Below are 22,695 nucleotides of genomic sequence, written 5' to 3'. Positions count from 1 at the left end.
AGGCACGCGCGAGCCCACCACTGTCCGCCTTTCACCCTGGAGTGATGGCTGACCGGTAAGATGCTCACTGCCGGAAGACGCAGCGACATCAGGGGTTCCATGTGATTCCAAGGCCACCGAAGTAGGCATAGGTCTCACCACAGTTGCCCCAACGCCACTACGAGCCGACGCCTGTTCCTAGAGCTCGATGAGCCTAACAGACAAAGCCTCCACCTGCCCCCGAAGAGTGGCCAATTCTCCTTGCGTCCGCTCACAACCACCACAGTCCCTACACATGACTATGTTTACCCTACTCTATACGGTGACAAATTGCCAAGATAATCTTCTGATGAGCTACTCTGATAATCAAGAAACACTCACTGAAATACGAGACGCGAAAACTACGCTAGGTTTTCCCAGAAAAACTATTTAAAAGCTAAGCGCAGCAAATAAGTACAAAAACGCTTTATACAAACAGTACTCGCTGCTGCTGGTGCTCTCGCTCTGGCTGTCACATCCCTAATTCTTCCCTTATTACTTAGTTTCTAATTTTTTATTCCCTAGTACAGTCTTTCACATCTCTTGTAGTTGCTTAAATCTACCTTAGCGTCCAACTTCCCGCCACATATAATAAAGTGAGAACTACCATGACTTTATAAAAGTTTGGTTCTCTCTCTCCTTGCATTATCCTCCAGTGTTCTCCTTATTGTGTTCCAAATATACGGGTAAGTATTAGTTTTTTCCTATATTTCCACATCTTGATAAAAAGTCACATTTCACGTACTTGAAATGGGCTACCTGTACTATTGGTTCAGTATTGAGGACTATTTTCGTTCGTACTGGAAGACTACCTAAAAAGGCCACGGTTTTTATTTATAGGTAACCAGATTGTAGCATAAGTTAACGTACAACCATTTGATTATCCGCAAATAAAATCGTGTTAATGTATTTATTCCTCCCAATATTTATACCTTATGGTGTTTGATCTCTCTTTGCATATTTGATCATGGCATCTATATAATAGTGACGTTAGCGACAAGCTACACCCTCGTTTCGGTCCTTAATTTGTTTGTAATTCAGGTGTTACTCCTTTCCCCGTGCCAGTTCTAATTCTGGCGTTCATGTATATGTTTAGGGATTCATCTTTTTTTCATTATTGCTCATAGCTTGTCTGGTGAATTGTGCGAAATGTTTTCTCGTGATGCGAAAGAGCCCCTCCGTGGCGTAATGGTTCATGCGCCAGCTGTTAGCTGCTTGTTACCGCCATAAGAAAACTTTTATCCCCGCGCTCTACTCAATGCTCCGACGAGCGAGCAGACTCGTCTGGGACAGCAACTACTTTCGCGCTCTAACCCTCTCTAAAGCCGTCCTCACACAAGATGTGTTTCTTATAGTGAAGCACGCCAGAATAAGTTCGATTTGGTTGGTGCACGCTTAGAAACGAGCTGGTGCATCACACGGCACGTGCTCGTTATCACGATTTGTGACTGCAGCGCCCACCAGTGGCAGTTGTTGGCTGCATCTGGCTCACAAATCAGAGTTTACGAAAATCGAGGGATGTAAAAATTCTACGCTAGCTCTGTAAAAACGTACATTTCCTCCTTTGTCCATATGTTAGCTATGTTGTTCTGTCTGTAGTAGAAAAACAACACCCAAGGAGAGTCAGTAATGATATCAGGTTATAAAAGTTTAAAGACGCGAAGGCGAATAAAAAATATTTGGTTAAAGCGGGACATGAATAAATTAGACTTCATAGATACACACTTCTATCCGCTACAATATGCTGAATTTGTGTAACATATAATTGTATATTTAATATTATCATGTCTTGTAGGCTTTAATCGTCGGTATATTATTTAGACATTTAATTGTAACAAAACATTTCAAGAATAACACCTTTCTGAAAAATACATTGTTCTGTGGCCTTGATATGGCGTACTCCCACAATATACAAGTTATGAAACGAATACACCAAATGCGAAAATTATTTAACCACTGTCATTTGAATGCAGCAGATATCAATAACGAGTTTTCGAGGATACATTAATGTACCGGTGCTCTGAAGCAGCATATTTTCGGAGTATGTAAGTTACAACACAAAAAACCCGCATGATTGGGATTCAACTGAAAACGACGAAATCCAATATGGCTTCTCATAAGTTCTCCTTATCTTGTCGACCAGACCATAGTCCACCAACAGTCTGTCGACTTATGTGAGGGTGGCTTAAAGCCGTCGGCAGACCGACCGTGCTGTCGAACGTTAACGCCGAGCGTGCCAAGTTCAACGTGCTGCTGAACGCTCAGGAACGATGCGACTTGTGCATACGGTACGTGGGCCCCAACGTGGTATACGTGATCGCAACGCACTCCAGCGGCAGTTGAGGGATGCTTATAGTAGTTCGTAAATCACACTGTTTATTCAACGGGCGTGCGTAAAGTTCCCACGTTAGCTCTAATAAAACGCACATTTCCTCCATCGTCCACGAAAAGGAAAGTACCATGTCCAATCAATAAGGACACAGGCTTATAAAAGTTCCGTTACAAACAGCTCGGTACAAATTCGGAATACTTCTCTGCATACGATAAACATTATTTCATCATTCCCACATTTTAGTAAAACCCCAAGGTTACTTGATCACTGTTCCTACCCAGAAGCAGAATCTTGGCAACATGTGAATTACGAAGCGTAAAAGAAAACGGAGCAAAATAACGTTATACAAGTAGCGCAAGCTGTCCTGTAGATTAAGCCAATCGAACAAAGTCACCCCTCAAAAAAAGGTGAACTTATATTTACATAACATAAAATATTTGTAGCATATACTTACATTAAACTAATAGACAACATTCCATTGGAACTACTGACGGCCTTGGGAGAGCCAGTCCTGACAAAACTCTACCATCTGGTGAGCAAGATCTATGAAACAGGCGAAATACCCTCAGACTTCAAGAAGAATATAATAATACCAATCCCAAAGAAAGCAGGTGTTGACAGATGTGAAAATTACCGAACAATTAGTTTAATAAGCCACAGCTGCAAAATACTAACACGAATTCTTTACAGACGAATGGAGAAACTAGTAGAAGCCGACCTCGGGGAAGATCAGTTTGGATTCCGTAGAAACACTGGAACACGTGAGGCAATACTGACCCTACGACTTATCTTAGAAGAAAGATTAAGGCAAGGCAAACCTACGTTTCTAGCATTTGTAGACTTAGAGAAAGCTTTTGACAATGTTGACTGGAATACTCTTTCAAATTCTAAAGGTGGCAGGGGTAAAATACAGGGAGCGAAAGGCTATTTACAATTTGTACAGAAACCAGATGGCAGGTATAAGAGTCGAGGTGCATGAAAGGGAAGCAGTGGTTGGGAAGGGAGTAAGACAGGGTTGTAGCCTCTCCCCGATGTTATTCAATCTGTATATTGAGCAAGCAGTAAACGAAACAAAAGAAAAATTCGGAGTAGGTATTAAAATCCATGGAGAAGAAATAAAAACGTTGAGGTTCGCCGATGACATTGTAATTCTGTCAGAGACAGCAGAGGACTTGGAAGAGCAGTTGAACGGAATGGACAGTGTCTTGAAAGGAGGATATAAGATGAACACCAACAAAAGCAAAACGAGGATAATGGAATGTAGTCGAATTAAGTCGGGTGATGTTGAGGGTATTAGATTAGGAAATGACACTTAAAGTAGTAAAGGAGTGTTGCTATTTGGGGAGCAAAATAACTGATGATGGTCGAAGTAGAGAGGATATAAAATGTAGACTGGCAATGGCAAGGAAAGCGTTTCTGAAGAAGAGAAATTTGTTAACATCGAGTATTGATTTAAGTGTCAGGAAGTCATTTCTGAAAGTATTTGTATGGAGTGTAGCCATGTATGGAAGTGAAACATGGACGATAAATAGTATGGACAAGAAGAGAATAGAAGCTTTCGAAATGTGGTGCTACAGAAGAATGCTGAAGATTAGATGGGTAGATCACATAACTAATGAGGAAGTATTAAATAGGATTGGGGAGAAGAGAAGTTTGTGGCACAACTTGACCAGAAGAAGGGATCGGTTGGTAGGACATGTTCTGAGGCATCAAGGGATCACCAATTTAGTGTTGCAGGGCAGCGTGGAGGGTAAAAATCGTAGGGGGAGACCAAGAGATGAATACACTAAGCAGATTCAGAAGGATGTCCGTTGCAGTAGGTACTGGGAGATGAAGCAGCTTGCACAGGATAGAGTAGCATGGAGAGCTGCATCAAACCAGTCTCAGGACTGAAGACCACAACAAAACAAAACAAACTAATAATAAATTATCAGAACCTAATAAACGCGAATGTTAGGAAAAAAATTTGGAAGTGTTACGACGCGAACCATCGCCCCAACAAAAAGTTCTTTTTGGGCAGAGACGCTACCCATTACGCTAAACCCCAAACATAATCTATCTGATTAATCATATTGTCTTGCCGCTTGCTAAAACCGTTAATCGTAGATAATTATGTTACTAATTGAAATTTAATTATAACAAATTGTACCAAGAACAATGCGTTTTTGGTGGATCTTCAGCGTGTCGCTGCCTTCAAATAGCTTACTCTCATAATACGCAGGTTACAATAATTCTTTTGCCACGAATATGATGTCTCTCATAATTTTATTGGAACGAATCACAACTAACAACGGGTTTTCCAGTGATCCTCAGTTTGCTGGTGCTCAGAAACGGCATACATATACCTACACTCCTGGAAATGGAAAAAAGAACACATTGACACCGGTGTGTCAGATCCACCATACTTGCTCCGGACACTGCGAGAGGGCTGTACAAGCAATGATCACACGCACGGCACAGCGGACACACCAGGAACCGCGGTGTTGGCCGTCGAATGGCGCTAGCTGCGCAGCATTTGTGCACCGCCGCCGTCAGTGTCAGCCAGTTTGCCGTGGCATACGGAGCTCCATCGCCGTCTTTAACACTGGTAGCATGCCGCGACAGCGTGGACGTGAACCGTATGTGCAGTTGACGGACTTTGAGCGAGGGCATATAGTGGGCATGCGGGAGGCCGGGTGGACGTACCGCCGAATTGCTCAACACGTGGGGCGTGAGGTCTCCACAGTACACCGATGTTGTCGCCAGTGGTCGGCGGAAGGTGCACGTGCCCGTCGACCTGGGACCGGACCGCAGCGACGCACGGATGCACGCCAAGACCGTAGGATCCTACGCAGTGTCGTAGGGGACCGCACCGCCACTTCCCAGCAAATTAGGGACACTGTTGCTCCTGGGGTATCGGCGAGGACCATTCGCAACCGTCTCCATGAAGCTGGGCTACGGTCCCGCACACCGTTAGGCCGTCTTCCGCTCACGCCCCAACATCGTGCAGCCCGCCTCCAGTGGTGTCGCGACAGGCGTGAATGGAGGGACGAATGGAGACGTGTCGTCTTCAGCGATGAGAGTCGCTTCTGCCTTGGTGCCAATGATGGTCGTATGCGTGTTTGGCGCCGTGCAGGTGAGCGCCACAATCAGGACTGCATACGACCGAGGCACACAGGGCCAACACCCGGCATCATGGTGTGGGGAGCGATCTCCTACACTGGCCGTACACCACTGGTGATCGTCGAGGGGACACTGAATAGTGCACGGTACATCCAAACCGTCATCGAACCCATCGTTCTACCATTCCTAGACTGGCAAGGGAACTTGCTGTTCCAACAGGACAACGCACGTCCGCATGTATCCCGTGCCACCCAACGTGCTCTAGAAGGTGTAAGTCAACTACCCTGGCCAGCAAGATCTCCGGATCTGTCCCCCATTGAGCATGTTTGGGACTGGATGAAGCGTCGTCTCACGTGGTCTGCACGTCCAGCACGATCGCTGGTCCAACTGAGGCGCCAGGTGGAAATGGCATGGCAAGCCGTTCCACAGGACTACATCCAGCATCTCTACGATCGTCTCCATGGGAGAATAGCAGCCTGCATTGCTGCGAAAGGTGGATATACACTGTACTAGTGCCGACATTGTGCATGCTCTGTTGCCTGTGTCTATGTGCCTGTGGTTCTGTCAGTGTGATGTATCTGACCCCAGGAGTGTGTCAATAAAGTTTCTCCTTCCTGGGAGAATGAATTCACGGTGTTCTTATTTCAATTCCCAGGAGTGTAGGCTTGAACGCCAATATGGCGCCTCACAAGTCTGTACTGAAGGGAGACGACGTGCGTGTGACGTAGGAGGCGCTGTGCCATCTCATTGGTCAACGCTCAGACGCACGCTCAGAATATCTGACATGCCAGATATTGCTCTGCACGTTCGGAAAGACTCCCGAACGAGCTATTCCACGCTATGACGTGAGAAACTCGGCACGCTCAACGTTCGGATGCACGGTCCGTGTGCCGCCGGCTTAAAAGTGTGCAAAGGAACAACTCTCGCAACCGGCGAACTGTGTCGGTAGTGCTGTAAGATTACACACAGCTGACAGTTCCAGTTGTGGCCTCTTAGTTTAAAAAGCAGCAGTTGTAGAATCTAGTTGATGTATGAATGAATAAAAAAAGGGAACCTTGTGTTGCAGAGTACCTGGTGCACGCGCCGTGCATGCGCGAGGTGAACCTGCGGAACGAGGACTGCGCCTCGGACTACCAGGAGGCGATCCGCCAGAACGTGCCCAGCGCCGAGCCGCGGTCCCAGCAGGAGTCGGACGCCAAGCTGCAGCAAGTCTGCTGGTCAGTACCTACCCATCAGAATGCACCACCTAGTCGCATGTGTAGTCCTCAGTGTGACAGAAACTGAAATGCGATGTCGGTGTTGCAGCTCGTTCCAGCAGTACCTAACTTGCTCCACGACGGCGGCGCTCAGCGGTTGCGGCGTAGCCACTGCCAACTTCACCAAGCACTTCCTCGACCGCATGGCCAGGCCGCTTGTCGAGGTACTTAACTCATCACTTTCCTACTTTAAGCTCTTCGTGCCTCACCAAGTCCAGCTGCGTCGATACTACTGTCGATAAGGCATTTTGTTCTATACATGCATACTAAATTAGTGTGTTGAAGGGAGGAGAGAAGTCAGGACCGGATCGGAGGAGGAGGAGGAGGAGGAGAAGTAGTGAGGCACTGAGGATCATGACCTCCCAAGAAATAAGCAGAGCCACTGTACTAACCTACGATCTAATCAAAGTATGATTATACACTCAACAGCCAAAAAAACTGGTACATCTGCCTAATATAGTGTAGGCCCCTTGTGAGCACGCAGAAATGCCGCAGCACGACGTGACATGGACTCGGCAAATGTCTGAAGTAGTGCTGGAGGGACTTGACACCATAACCCTGCAGGGCTGTCCATAAATCCGTAAGAGTGCGAGAGAGATCTCTTCTGAACAGCACGTTGCAAGGTATCCCAGATATGCTCAAATGTTCACGTCTGGGCAGTTCGGTGGCCAGCGGGAGTGTTTAAACTCATAAAAGTGATCCTGGAGTCACTCTATAGCAATTATCGACGTGTTGGGTGTCGCATTGACCTGCTGGAATTGCCAGAGTCCGTCGAAATGCGCAATGGTCATGAATGGATGTAGGTGATCAGACAGGATTCTTACGTACGTCTAAACTGTCATAGACGTAGCTGGAGTCCCATATCACTCCAACTGCACGCACTCCACATCATCACATAGCCTCCACCAGCATTAACAGTCCTCTGCTGACACGCAGTGTCTGTGGAATCATGAGGTTATCTCTATACCCATACACGTCTATCTGCTAGACACAATTTGAAACGGGACTCGACCGATCAGGCAACATACTTCCAGTCAGCAACAGTCCAATATCGGTGTTGACGGGCCTAGGTGAGGCTTAAGCTCTGTTGTGCAGTCAAGTGTACACGAGTTGGCCTTCCGCTCCGAAAGCCCATATCGATGATGTGTCATAGAATGGTTCGCACGTCGACACTTGTTGGTGGCCCTGTATTGAAATGTGCAGCAATTTTCGGAAGGGTTGCACATCTGTCACGTTAAAAGATACTCTTCAGTCATCGTTGGTCCCGTTCTTCCAGGATCTTTTTCCGGCAGCGGCGATGTCGGAGATTAACGGTACACTCGTGAAATGGTCGTACTGGAAAATCCCCACTTAATCGCTACCTCGGAGATACTGTGTCCCATCGCTCGTGCGCAGATTATAACAGTACGTTGAAATTCTCGTAAATCTTAATAACCAACCATTGTAACAGCAGTAACCTATCTACCAACTGCGCCACACACTTGTTGCCTTATATAGGCGCTGCGACCGCAGCGTTGTATTCAGCCTGTTTACATCTCTCTGTATTTGAATACGCATGCCTATACCAGTTTCTTTGGTGCTTCAGTGTATTGGAATATATTAAAATCTTTATGTACCCGTTCTTGATTTATAAAAGAATTGATTCCGTCATAAGATACACTACTCAGTGTCCTAGAAGAATTTGGAGCTATCAATAAAACATTGGCAGTCATTAAGCAAACTTGGACTAGTAACATTTTCAAAGTTAAAATTTAAGATGCAATATCAAAACCTTTTTAAAATGAAACAGGCGTGAGGCATGGGGATGGCCTGTGTTGTTCATTATTCAACTGCGTTTTGAAGAAAGTACGAGAATTCATGAAAAGAACAGAAGAGGAAGGAATAAAGGGAAACTTGGGGAGTTACTGCTGAGCTGCTGCTTATGATTTAGCAGTCTTAGCGGAAAACATGCAAGGTGAAACAGACCAGATAAACATCCTGCAAGAGGTAAGGGAAAATACTGAGCTACAAATTTCGTTTACAGAAAACACTAAAGATTACCAACGTTACTGGTGTACCAAAATATATGGAATCAAAATACGAAAAAATAAAATAAGTTTCAGAATTTAAAACTTAGGGCAAAATAAACCTGCCAAATGCTTCAGAGTACCTGACAGGCATAGAGCCAGAGAAAATGTAATTTCGCGTTAACAGAAAACTGAGGCATTACAATGTGGTGGTTAAAAACTGACATCTTTATGCCTCTGAATGCCTAGTCGCAAACACAGCCAAACAGTCAAATGATTCGGAGCCGAAAGAGCGAAGAATAATTAGAGAAGTTTTGGATCGGAAGTACGAAAATGGGATTTGGAAACTGAGAAGTAACCAGGGTGGTGTAGGGGAAAATCTGAAAATATGATACAATGAGAACGCAGTAATTACATTTTATAGCCACTTTAATAGAATAGATAACAACATAATGACAAGAAATATTCATCTGATTTGACAAAAGTTAAAAAAACCAAACTTTCGTGGTTTAGAGAAGTCAGGAGTAGCAGGAAAAGACAGAAAACATGCATTTATGGAACAATTCCAAAAAGTGTTTCCTGATTAAAACACAAAAGTAGAGGGACATGGCCAGAAGGAAAGAGAGAAAAAGAAAACGGAGGGTAACAGTGATGTACTGAGGATCCAACGAAAATCGTAAATTCAATATAATAATAATAATTATTATTATTATTATTATTTCATTATTAAAATCCTAGGCATTTTTGGCACATTAAATGTGGGTGCAAGCAAAGTTATTTTATGGGAAGGAAGAGTAAGAGACAGACATTAACATAGTGTGCTTCTCTCCCCCTCCCCAACCTAACCTTTGACCCGAAACCGATGGTAGTAGTACATATGTATAGATGAAACAGACTTGACCTGCTGCGCTTTACAGTTGACAACGTTGTGCTGACATAGAGCAAAGAGCAACTAAACGCGATTCTGACAAGGCTGGGGACAAATCAAAACTAAATACGATCTGAAACTAAATACCGAAACTTCGTGGCAGGTTGAAACTTTGTGCTTGGCTGGGACTCAATAACAGTACCTTGCTTCTAGTGGGCAACGCCTTTCTTTTAAGAATGGTCGTCCCGTAAACGGTGCAGCAGAACCTCTATGTAGGACAGAAGTACTGGCAGAAATGAAGTATAGCTGTGAGTAGTGCCTGGGTAGATCAGTTAGTAAGAGCATTGCCTGCAAAGTCCAGGTTCTGGGCTCGAGTCCTGGCGTATTGTTTATTCTGCCAAGAATTTTCAACACTCTATCTTCATGCAGAATTTCAGGGTTGCATTGTAGCCAGAAGAGACTACTCAAAATAATGAAATTGTTGCCAAACTCTTTGTATATGAACATGCGATAATGACCACATTCAGGATAATATCTGTATAATACGTGGATAAAATTGTCCTGTAAGACCATTGCTTCAGTGTGTTCATTTCATATAACGTATGAAAATTCCCAAAATTAGCTGTGAACATTTAAATTACTGGCCCCCAATCTACATTATCTAGGATAAACTATTCTCTGTAAACCATTAACGATAATTTATTTTGGACATAGTCAGTTTTTGTTACGCTTTCCTCGAGAGTTTTGAGAGACTCGATGAAATAGTTTCTACGCGTCGTATGGGATGGAGTCTCTAAATAACTTCAACACATTGTACTACAACCAAACTTCCATAGCCCATCACACATATACTATACAATATTTAAAAACACTGTGAAAATAGTAAATACAGATTCCCTCGACGAGAAGGTTTGTTCGAACACTACAGTACTTTACTGTGCATATTCCTATAAGGCGGTGGTATGTCCTTGGCATGTTCCAACCTTCGAATTGACTTGAAAGGGACTCTCACTCGTTGGGTCACAAAGTTATCTAATTTTTTTGCATGGTTGTAGTACGTACTTAGAACAGGTGCTCCTTCGGTATGGTGCGCTTATCAAGCGTTTCCGAAAAATCTAGGTTCAAAATGTTGTTAGTGCTTTGAATATAGTACGAACCCACCACTTGTCGAGCAGCAGCGTTTGCGCAGCCGAATAAGACGGAAGCCTTGAAGGTCTGCCCATTCTGCCCTCGAATCCTGGCCTTTATTTCGAGTAAACACTTCCATTGCAACGAAGAATTATGGTTATCCGGATAGGGACACACGGTGGTGGTGGTGGTGGTGGTGGTGGTGGTGGTGGTGGTGGTGGTGGTGGTGGTGGTGGTGATAACACTAGGGACATATTATAAGCTACACTCCTGGAAATTGAAATAAGAACACCGTGAATTCATTGTCCCAGGAAGGGGAAACTTCATTGACACATTCCTGGGGTCAGATACATCACATGATCACACTGACAGAACCACAGGCACATAGACACAGGCAACAGAGCATGCACAATGTCGGCACTAGTACAGTGTATATCCACCTTTCGCAGCAATGCAGGCTGCTATTCTCCCATGGAGACGATCGTAGAGATGCTGTATGTAGTCCTGTGGAACGGCTTGCCATGCCATTTCCACCTGGCGCCTCAGTTGGACCAGGGTTCGTGCTGGACGTGCAGACCGCGTGAGACGACGCTTCATCCAGTCCCAAACATGCTCAATGGGGGACAGATCCGGAGATCTTGCTGGCCAGGGTAGTTGACTTACACCTTCTAGAGCACGTTGGGTGGCACGGGATACATGCGGACGTGCATTGTCCTGTTGGAACAGCAAGTTCCCTTGCCGGTTTAGGAATGGTAGAACGATGGGTTCGATGACGGTGTGGATGTACCGCGCACTATTCAGTGTCCCCTCGACGATCACCAGTGGTGTACGGCCAGTGTAGGAGATCGCTCCCCACACCATGATGCCGGGTGTTGGCCCTGTGTGCCTCGGTCGTATGCAGTCCTGATTGTGGCGCTCACCTGCACGGCGCCAAACACGCATACGACCATCATTGGCACCAAGGCAGAAGCGACTCTCATCGCTGAAGACGACACGTCTCCATTCGTCCCTCCATTCACGCCTGTCGCAACACCACTGGAGGCGGGCTGCACGATGTTGGGGCGTGAGCGGAAGACGGCCTAACGGTGTGCGGGACCGTAGCCCAGCTTCATGGAGACGGTTGCGAATGGTCCTCGCCGATACCCCAGGAGCAACAGTGTCCCTAATTTGCTGAGAAGTGGCGGTGCGGTCCCCTACGGCACTGCGTAGGATCCTACGGTCTTGGCGTGCATCCGTGCGTCGCTGCGGTCCGGTCCCAGGTCGACGGGCACGTGCACCTTCCGCCGACCACTGGCGACAACATCGATGTACTGTGGAGACCTCACGCCCCACGTGTTGAGCAATTCGGCGGTACGTCCACCCGGCCTCCCGCATGCCCACTATACGCCCTCGCTCAAAGTCCGTCAACTGCACATACGGTTCACGTCCACGCTGTCGCGGCATGCTACCAGTGTTAAAGACTGCGATGGAGCTCCGTATGCCACGGCAAACTGGCTGACACTGACGGCGGCGGTGCACAAATGCTGCGCAGCTAGCGCCATTCGACGGCCAACACCGCGGTTCCTGGTGTGTCCGCTGTGCCGTGCGTGTGATCATTGCTTGTACAGCCCTCTCGCAGTGTCCGGAGCAAGTATGGTGGGTCTGACACACCGGTGTCAATGTGTTCTTTTTTCCATTTCCAGGAGTGTATAATCTAAAGCTAAAAAATATTTGAAGCTAAACTGAACTTCGAAACTTCCCTGCTGGTTAAAACTGTGTAGGTGAAAATTGTAATAAATAGTTACGGGACTCGCAGTATATGCAAAATTTTAGTCTGTCTTCTTATACTGTTAATTTAACGCTGCTGCTTGATAGTTGCTCTCATATACACCATCCAGTCACTGCGATCACCTGTCAAAATCCTGAATAACAGCTTTCTGTAGCGGAATCTCTGCGAAACGTTCAGGAAGTGTCAGGTTATGGAAGGTACCTACAGGAATGTGGAGCCATGCCGACTCGGCCAGCTGAGCTAGGTTTCTCAGTTGAGAATCCAAGACGCGATAAGCCCGATCGGGGTGGTCCCACATACTCTCGATTGGATTTAAATCCGGTGAGTCTGGTGGCCAGGGAAGTACGGTAAACTCATTCTGGAGCTCTTCGAACCATACAGCTACACTGCGAGCTGCGTGAAACGTTGCATTGTCTTGCTGGTAGATGCCATCGTGCTGAGGAAAAACAAACTGCATATAGGGGTGAATGTAATCCCTAAGGTTAGATACGTACTTACGTTTATCCATTGTGCCTTCCACGAGGACGAGATCACCCAGAGAAAGCCACTAAAATATTTCCCAGACCATAATACTTCCTCCTGCGGCCTGAACCCCTCACACGACCGCCGCAGGGTGTTTGCTTTGAGACGTACCACGCAGTAAATGCCAACGGCCATCTGTCCGATGGAGCATGACACACGTTTCATCTGAAAAGACCACTAGTCGCCACACACTGAACGTAGAGTTGCGGTATTGGTATGCAAATTCCAGCCTTCGTTGCCGATGAACAACAGTCGGCACGGGTGCATGAACCAGGCGTCTGCTGTGGAGGCCCATGCACAGCAACATTCGTTGTATGGTTGGTAAGGAGACGGTTGGTAGCCCCTTGGTTCATCTGGACGGTCAATTGCTCAACAATTGCGCGTCTATTCGCCTTACGCATCACCACAGCCATCGTTCACACTTATCATCTATGGCCCGTGGTGCACCGCAGTTACGTCATCGCCCGTTTTGGATAGCGCCATTTTACCATGCACGGTGCACTTCAACCATGGCGGCAGACTAACAGTTTAAAAACTTAGACGTTTCGGAAGTACTTCCACTCTTGGGCCCAAAGCTAATGATCATACACTTTTGCATGTCAGGTAAATTGCTACGTTTCGGCATTAGGACATAGACTGCACAGTTTTTCGCACCACCCCCCTCTTCCCCCACCCCCAACACGATTTATGTACCCTCCACTGCTAGTGCTGCCATCTGCCGTCTGAGTGGTTATTGCGCTTTGAAGTCGAACGTAGGAGATAGTCACATTAATGTAACTGGACTGTGTAGTTTCAAACATGCTAGTGAAACTTCAACCTTAATTTCTCAATAATGCTTGGGAACACACAGTACTATATATTTATCTTCTACATCTAAGTATGTACGAGAGTCGTGAAAAAGATAAAACAGGCGACCTGTTGGAGGTATACCTCCCTTTTTATAGTGGGATCTCAGTTCAGTATGAAATCCGAACCACTCTCAAAATAAAAAATGACCTTGTGGCTTGAATTTCATTACTGATAGACATTTTGGACAGTGCATAAGACGAAAGTCCATGTTGTTGTTGTTGTTGTTCTCAGTTCTGAGACTGGTTTGATGCAGCTCTTCATGCTACTCCAACCTGTGCAAGCTTTATCTCCCAGTACTTACTGCAACCTACATCCTTCTGAATCTGTTTAGTGTATTCATCTCTTGGTCTCCCTCTACGATTTTTACCCTCCACGCTGCCCTCCAATGCTAAATTTGGGATCCCTTGATGCCTCAGAACATGTCCTACCAACCGATCCCTTCTTCTTGTCAAGTTGTGCCACAAACTCTTCTCCCCAATTCTATTCAATACCTCCTCATTAGTTACGTAATCTACCCATCTAATCTTCAGCATTCTTCTGTAGCACCACATTTCGAAAGCTTCTATTCTCTTCTTGTCCAAACTATTTATCGTCCATGTTTCACTTCCATACATGGCTACACTCCATACAAATACTTTCAGAAACGACTTCCTGATACTTAAATCTATACTCGATGTTAACAAATTCTTCAGAAACGCTTTCCGTGCAATTGCCAGTCTACATTTTATATCCTCTCTACTTCGATCATCATCAGTTATCTCGCTCCCCAAATAACAAAACTCCTTTAAGTGTCTCATTTCCTAATCTAATTCCCTCAGCATCACCCGACTTAATTCGACTACATTCCATTATCCTCGTTTTGCTTTTGTTGGTGTTCATCTTATATCCTCCTTTCAAGACACTGTCCATTCCGTTCAACTGCTCTTCCAAGTCCTCTGCTGTCTCTGACAGAATTACAATGTCATCGGCGAACCTCAACATTTTTATTTCTTCTCCGTGGATTTTAATACCTACTCCAAATTTTTCTTTTGTTTCGTTTACTGCTTGCTCAATATACAGATTGAATAACACTGGGGAGATTCTACAAGCCTGTCTCACTCCCTTCCCAACCACTGCTTCCCTTTAATGCCCCTGAAGAATAAAAATTCGTCGTTTAATGTGTGTTGAAGTGAAAAGTAACAAACTGATTTAATATAATCCATTATGGGGTCGAGGTAGCAGTTGTTATACTGGTTATCACTGTTAGCATTCAACCGCGGTTCTTATACACATATTTTAACAACGCGTTTCAAGAGACAATGCTCTCATCAGGTTGTAAAGTCTATGTCATGAAATTAAACGGACTAAAAAGACAAAATATCATCACAAATAGTTGGGAAGTCCATAGAGTAAAACAGAATTAAAAGTATATTGGACTGTGGGTCCTCGTCTTACATTGAAGTTGTTGACACAAGTCGATGGCCGTCCCATAGCTACGAAGTATGCTGTCGCACTGTGCCGGCTCGGGAGCTGTTGTGGACTGACGTGCCTAGGTGTTGTGGGGTGTTTACAGCCGTGTGCTTGACAGTAACGCTATGCTATTGGGCGCCTTATTTCCTTATTGCATTGGTCTGCCATTGTTAGCCTCTAGCAACTCCGTCAGTGACATGCTACAAGTTTAAAGTCGCATGCCTGCCCTAAAATAATTCTAAAAACCCGCTAAAAAATCTCATTTATTTAAAATTATCTTGTGCATTTAGAATATTGCTTTGTTTCTTTTCATGGATAACTATCTCGAATTCCTCTAGTAAATCAAGTTTCCTCCCTTTCTTTTCTACATGCAATATTTCCACGTTATCTTCTATGCTATTAAGGGGATGGCCTGTTTCATATATATGGTTCGCAACAGCTGATTTGTCATAATTTCCTAACCTGAACGCGTCTTTGTTTTTTATACCGGATCGCGAATGATCTTCCTGTCTGCCCTATACATTTTGCATCACACGTTCTGCACTGAATCTTATAAACTCCCGATCTTTCAAACTTATTTCTCTTCTCGCCAATATCGTGCTTAGGGCTATACCTCACTAGGTTATTAGTCTGAAAAGCTATTTTAACATCGTATGGCTTAAAAATATTTGCTATCTTTTGTGAGACTGTTCCGTAGTATGGCATCGTGATAACTTTTCTCTTTCTCTCCATCAGGTTTTTTCTTTTTGCGCTTATTACTTTTCCGTAACAGTTTTTTAACCATATCTATTCTGTAACCGTTATTCATCGCTATTCTCTTAACGGTATTAATTTGTCTCCCTATCTTTTTCGCTCATAGGTATATTGACTGCCCTATGCACGAGACTACGGAAAGCAGCTTCTTTATAAGCCTGCGGATGGCATGAATCATTCGGGATCACGGCATCAGTCGTAGTTTGTTTTCTATAAATGGAGAACGCATGTTTGTTGCCCTGCTATCACCTAGGCACGTCAGTCCACAACAGCTCCCTAGCCGGCACAGTGCGACAGCATACTTGGTAGCTATGGGACGGCCATCGACTTGTGTCAACAACTTCAATGTAAGACGAGGACCCACAGTCCAATATACTTTTAATTCTGTTTTACTATATGGACTTCCCAACTGTTTGTGATGGTATTTTGTCTTTTTAGTCCGTTTAATTTCATGACATAGACTTTACAACCTGATGATGAGAGCATTGTCTCTTGAAACGCGTTGTTAAAATATGTGTATAAGAATCGCGATTGAATGCTAACAGTGATAACCACCAAACTGATGTTCGGTTGGCTTTATATTGGGGGGGAGGGGGGAGAGAGAGAGAGAGAGAGAGAGAGAGAGAGAGAGAATGAATATGATGAACGTGTGCATGTTACAGGGCCACTGCGAGAAATTCGCCAAGGTATGCGGAGCAGACGCTGGGAGTGCGTCTGTGGGTCCAACTGCGCTGCTGGTGGAGCTGTCCCTGGCGCTGGTGGCTCTGCTGCACCCGGCACTGGCTCTGCTGTACCGGACGTGAGCTGGTGGCGCCCACCTGGACCTGTAGCCTACCCAACAACCGTAGCTGTCCTAGCGGCTGTACGGGCTTCACACGCCCTTTTCTCAGTCCTTCTCCGTAGAGACTGAATTCATGTATGCGGCGAACTTTTAAATGGTCCCACTTCGGTTTCATACTGTCCGTCTTCGATGATTTTTATTTTCTTTTTGCAAAAATGTTTCCTATCGTTTTGGATTGCTCAAGACTTAAGAGATTTATCGAATACTATGTGTGGCTATTTCTGCATAATCGATCGTCCTAAAATAACTTACACTCTTTCGTACCAAAGTACTCTTAGTGTTTAAAGACTCGTAGGTTAGGTATATCAGAAAAGTATTACATTTCACCTGCATCGTCCTTAACTGTGATAAATACTGGTGGTTCGACTGATCGTTGACTGAACTAAACTGTGAAGACAACAAAATACTCGATAGGCGTTTGCTGTAAGCTACAGGGAATGGTGTGTGTGTGTGTGTGTGTGTGTGTGTGTGTGTGTGTGTGTGTGTGTGTGTGTGTGTGTGTGTGTTTCACAGTGTTATCAGTTCGCTTGATGTACACTTTAAGTAGCTATCGTTCCTTGTCTGTTATGGTTAGACTGTTTTTTCTTCAAGGTAGCACTGTCATCCATTGCACGGTGTAGCTTCCGAAAGTGCACGCAACCACACTTGTAGATAGGAAAACTGGCTGCAATGGTGGCGGCTTTTAAATCGCATTACGGAATGCAGTAAAGGATTGTCACAAGCAATTCCTTTTCCTCACATTCAAGAAAAGATTTTATGTTTTAGAAAATCAATTTGTACATATGTGTTAAGTTATTGTTTTCAACTGTACAGTTGACGGCTAGTAATAAGTAGTGCACACCTAATTACTGTTAGTGGTAAATACCTCTTTTTATTGTTAACTGTTGTTCTTGTGGATGTATTTACTGTCGTAGCGAAAATATATATGATTGGAAAGTATTAAAGAATATTGTGCTGAAAATTTGTTTATTAAACTTCCCTATGACTCCTTACTATCCTGTTAAATGTTACATCCTTATATCATTATCTTTTACTGACAATGTGTGTTAGTTGGTTTCGTGTGCTGCAGACCAAATGCCTGAATGTATTGGAAGAAAGTTTCTAAGGATCTGCACAGTGTAACTTCCCAGCAACGTATCCTGAATACAGTGCCACTCACTTCTTAAATTTAACTGTACAGCTGTTTGCGTGTGATTGAGTCCTGTGCACACTATCAATGGTTGTACGATAGGAGCCGGCCGGTGTGGCCGTGCGGTTCTAGGCGCTTCAGTCTGGAACCGCGTGACCGCTACGGTCGCAGGTTCGAATCCTCCCTCGGGCATGGATGTGTGTGATGTCCTTAGGTTAGTTAGGTTTAAGTACGAGTAGTTCTAAGTTCTAGGGGACTGATGACCACAGATGTTAAGTCCCATAGTGCTCAGAGCCATTTGAACCTTTTTTTTTTTTTTTTTGTACCATAGGTTCCTGTATGATGGAGCACCATAATTTCACTGTTTCACTTAATCGTGTCAGAAGCATGCTAAATATACACAAATATATACACGATTACACAACCACCTTAGTCCTGTGTACATAATTACAAAAAAGACAAAGGAGTTGACCAAATCTACATTCAGATAATATTTCTACAGAACAGAGCCACGCCTCGGGCATTGTTACTGACAAGCAATACATCTTGTTCTCTGCATGAGAACTGCCAGCATTGGCAGATATGGCTGGCTTTCCTTGGCCGGACTTGCACTTACTGTCCTGTGAAGTCCCATGACTTAAGCGATGACTTAACCCTCTCGACCCAAGTTCTCATTCGTGTAAGGAACTTGCAAACTTCCCAGTCCTCGTTGTAGCGAGCCAGAAGGTGGCCACGTGGAACTGTTCATACCTGAGCCCTTCTGACACTCCTTTGCGGAGAGTCGTGCACGACTTGGATGCTTAGCACTTCTTTCGTGTCCTCAATTCTCTTTTCTTTAGGGAAAGTCACAAGTGCTGTGTGCATTACTCCCATTGCAATAAGACGTAAGCTGATTGCCAAAATCGATTATTCATTTCAGGCCGTGAAATAGAATTCTACCACTTACGTCAGTGTTGGACCGCCATTGATTCGAAGATATCAAGTATTTAACGAGACTAAGGACACCTGCTGAGAATTTATTTCAAAATGCCTTTAATAAAGTGTAATTTTGGACTATTCATGCTTCAAGATGTAGCTTATTATTGGAAGCCTTCTTTTAGTCAAGTTGTACCATTAATTTCTTTTTTCCTCATTCCATTTCAGTACCTCATTATTCGATCTACATACCTAATCTTCAGTAATCTTCTGTAGCACCGCATTTCAAAAGTTTATAGTCCCTTCTTGTCTGATTCTCTTATTGTCAACGTTTCACTTCCGTTCAAAGCTATACCCAAGACAAATACCTGCAGAAAATGCTTCCCAACACTTAAATTGCTATTAGATGTTAACAAATTTCTCTTTTTCAGAAGTGCATTTCTTACTATAGCCAGTCTGCATTTTATATCGTACACACTCTGGCAATTGTCAACAATTTCACTGCCAAATAGCAAAACTCGTCTACTACTTTTAGTGTGTCAATTCCTAATATAATCAGCTCAGCATTTCCTCATTTAATTCGACTAAATTCCATCAGTTTTGATGTACTATGTTTACCTTGTGACTTCTTTATCAAGGTGCTATCCTGTCCCTTATAATCGTACATTAGATTTCGTGTGTGCGGTGGCAGGAACCCTATTCCTTCACCTGATATATATTTCTGCATTTTCCAAGTGAGCCTACAGACTGAAGCTGCGTCACTCACTCCGAGATTTTAATCCCGCGGACCATGTCACTGCGCATCCGAGCGCACAGACAAAAGTACCAAAGATGTTGTTCGGCGTCAGAAAACTCTGCTTAAATTTAATCTGTAGCTATACTGTCGATCTATGATGGGATTCCGGTGTACCAGGGGAACTGTACTGTTGCGACGTCATTGAGACTTTATTTAAAAAACCGCCGGATTCCATGTTTTGTTTAGTCTATAACCGCTCTCTCATTTAAATAAATTCTTGGCCATACGAATTTCTATTGCTTCCTTCATAACTGTCTGAAAAACACCTCGTCCGCGCCAGAATTTTGACATTGTCATATAGCGTAGTGTGACTGGTGTCAATGTAGTGCCGATATATTGGGCTGTAAGAATCAGGTGTACCTCTAGTTTAGCAAAAGTTACCTTCCACGGAAAAAGCTGCTGTTTTTCGTGGAAGGCGAAGAAAACACTAAATTTGTACTTGGTGAGGGTCCTACCAGGAAAACCATGGAGTTGAGTCTCTCTTGATCATCTCGCTCATTCTGTAAGTAAAACCTAGGTTTTACCCACTGTGCCTTTGCGTATCTGTTTCGGAGAGCGTCTGTCTCCTTCAAAAAACTTCATTTAAGTGTAGAATCTTATCCTGCGGACTGCTCTCATCAGTAGAACTACATGCGCTGTGAATTGAAGTTCTGAGAACACCCATCGACTGGAAAGGGTAGTGGCAACTTTTTACATGTAAATGCATATCTGTATGGTTCGGCTTCGAACAGACATGATTTCTCAAGACGCCATCATCTTTTTGACACACCAAAACATCCAAAAAATGGCATCACTTGTTTTCAGGCTCCGTTGTAAACGGAACATTTCCATGGACGGAATTTAAGTGGTTTAAATATTCCTGTATTTTATCCTCACGGTGGTGCGACACTAAAAGTATGTCAACGTTTTTTTCAATATAATGTGGGTTTTAAAGTAGCAGATTACAGCTACTTTTCCTCGAAGTCCTCCATAAACAAACTGTCCATAAGCGACTACCCCTGGAGACACCATCTGTATGATAAAGAAATTCGTTATTTAATAAACTTCGTCACAACATATTTGAACATCTCATTTATGGACTCCACAAATCTGTAAAATGTTCCTATGCAACATCGTTATTTTTTTTTAGGGGGTGATCCATAAGGCAGATCTTTGTCTTGTTCAGACGTGTTTAGACGACTTGTTTCTATTGACTAATGAAATTTTTACTTATGGCGTACTCTAGGAAAAGGAGCTAAGAGTCCGATAGTTTTAAATGCACAGTATATTGGAGATAGGTTGACGAAACATCTGTTGTGCGACCCATGGTGAGAATAAACTAATTTTTTTAGTAACTTAAATTTTAGGAACAAAATATCTGAAATACACATGATGTTGCAACTGAGAGGGACACAGAAATAATGAAAGTTAGATACCAATAAAATGAAACAAAACCAAATTAATGAAAAGGTGTACAAGATGGGTCTAAGAGTCGTCAGGCGCTTTTCCTCTGACATTTCGGCAGCTATCTGCAATTTCATTTCTGCGATGTGTAGCTGGAGTCATCCCAAACATACTGCTCATGACGCCTCTCATGTGACTCCCAGCCACGACGGAAACAGATGGTTTATTTCCAGTGGAGAGAAAGGGAGCTAAGAGTCCGGCAGGTAGGTTAGAAAATTTAAAAAGGGAAATGGATAGGTTAAAGTTATAGTGGGAATTAGTGAAGTTCGGTGGCAGGAGGAACAAGACTTCTGGTCAGGTGAATACAGGGTTATAAATACAAAATCAAATAGGGGTAATGGAGGAGTAGGTTTAATAATGAATAAAAAAAATAGGAGTGCGGGTAAGCTACTACAAACAGCATAGTGAACGTATTATTGTGGCCAAGATAGACACGAAGCCCATGCCTACTACAGTAGTAAAAGTTTATATGCCAACTAGCTCTGCAGATGACGAAGAAATTGAAGAAATGTATGAAGAGATAAAAGAAATTATTCAGGTAGTGAAGGGAGACGAAAATTCAATAGTCATGGGTGACCGGAATTCGAGTGTAGGAAACGGGAGAGAAGGAAACATAGTAGGTGAATATGGATTGGGGGACAGAAATGAAAGAGGAAGCCGCCTGGTAGAATTTTGCACAGAGCACAACATAATCATAACTAACACTTGGTTTAAGAATCATGAAAGAAGGTTGTATACATGGAAGAACCCTGGAGATACGAAAAGGTATCAGATAGATTATATAATGGTAAGACAGAGATTTAGGAACCAGGTTTTAAATTGTAAGACATTTCCAGGGGCAGATGTGGACTCTGACCACAATCTATTGGTTATGACCTGTAGATTAAAACTGAAGAAACTGCAAAAAGGTGGGAATTTAAGGAGATGGGACCTGGATAAACTGATTAAACCAGAGGTTGTACAGAGTTTCAGGGAGAGCATAAGGGAACAATTGACAGGAATGGGGGAAAGAAATACAGTAGAAGAAGAATGGGTAGCTTTGAGGGATGAAGTAGTGAAGGCAGCAGAGGATCAAGTAGGTAAAAAGACGAGGGCTAGTAGAAATCCTTGGGTAACAGAAGAAATATTGAATTTAATTGATGAAAGGAGAAAATATAAAAATGCAGTAAGTGAAACAGGCAAAAAGGAATACAAACGTCTCAAAAATGAGATCGACAGGAAGTGCAAAATGGCTAAGCAGGGATGGCTAGAGGACAAATGTAAGGATGTAGAGGCCTATCTCACTGGGGGTAAGATAGATACCGCCTACAGGAAAATTAAAGAGACCTTTGGAGATAAGAGAACGACTTGTATGAATATCAAGAGCTCAGATGGAAACCCAGTTCTAAGCAAAGAAGGGAAAGCAGAAAGGTGGAAGGAGTATATAGAGGGTCTATACAAGGGCGATGTACTTGAGGACAATATTATGGAAATGGAAGAGGATGTAGATGAAGATGAAATGGGAGATATGATACTGCGTG

The 22,695-nt window shown here is 43.9% G+C and overlaps 1 protein-coding gene across 1 annotated transcript in view; it reads left to right on the top strand.

Moving 5' to 3' along the window:
- The window catches only part of LOC124721700, a 196,326-nt gene extending 178,495 nt beyond the window's left edge, over nt 1-17,831 (top strand). Inside the window, exons 4-6 of the mRNA XM_047246787.1 lie at nt 6,519-6,669; nt 6,758-6,872; nt 16,714-17,831. Coding sequence (XP_047102743.1) covers nt 6,519-6,669; nt 6,758-6,872; nt 16,714-16,854 — 407 coding nt within the window. The 3' untranslated portion in view covers nt 16,855-17,831. The remainder of the gene's footprint in view (nt 1-6,518; nt 6,670-6,757; nt 6,873-16,713) is intronic.
- The last annotated feature ends 4,864 nt before the right edge of the window (nt 17,832-22,695 follow it).

Source organism: Schistocerca piceifrons, chromosome X, assembly GCF_021461385.2.
Source record: "Schistocerca piceifrons isolate TAMUIC-IGC-003096 chromosome X, iqSchPice1.1, whole genome shotgun sequence".
NCBI classification, from domain to species: Eukaryota; Metazoa; Arthropoda; class Insecta; order Orthoptera; family Acrididae; genus Schistocerca; species Schistocerca piceifrons.
This window is presented reverse-complemented; position numbering and strand designations above follow the sequence as displayed.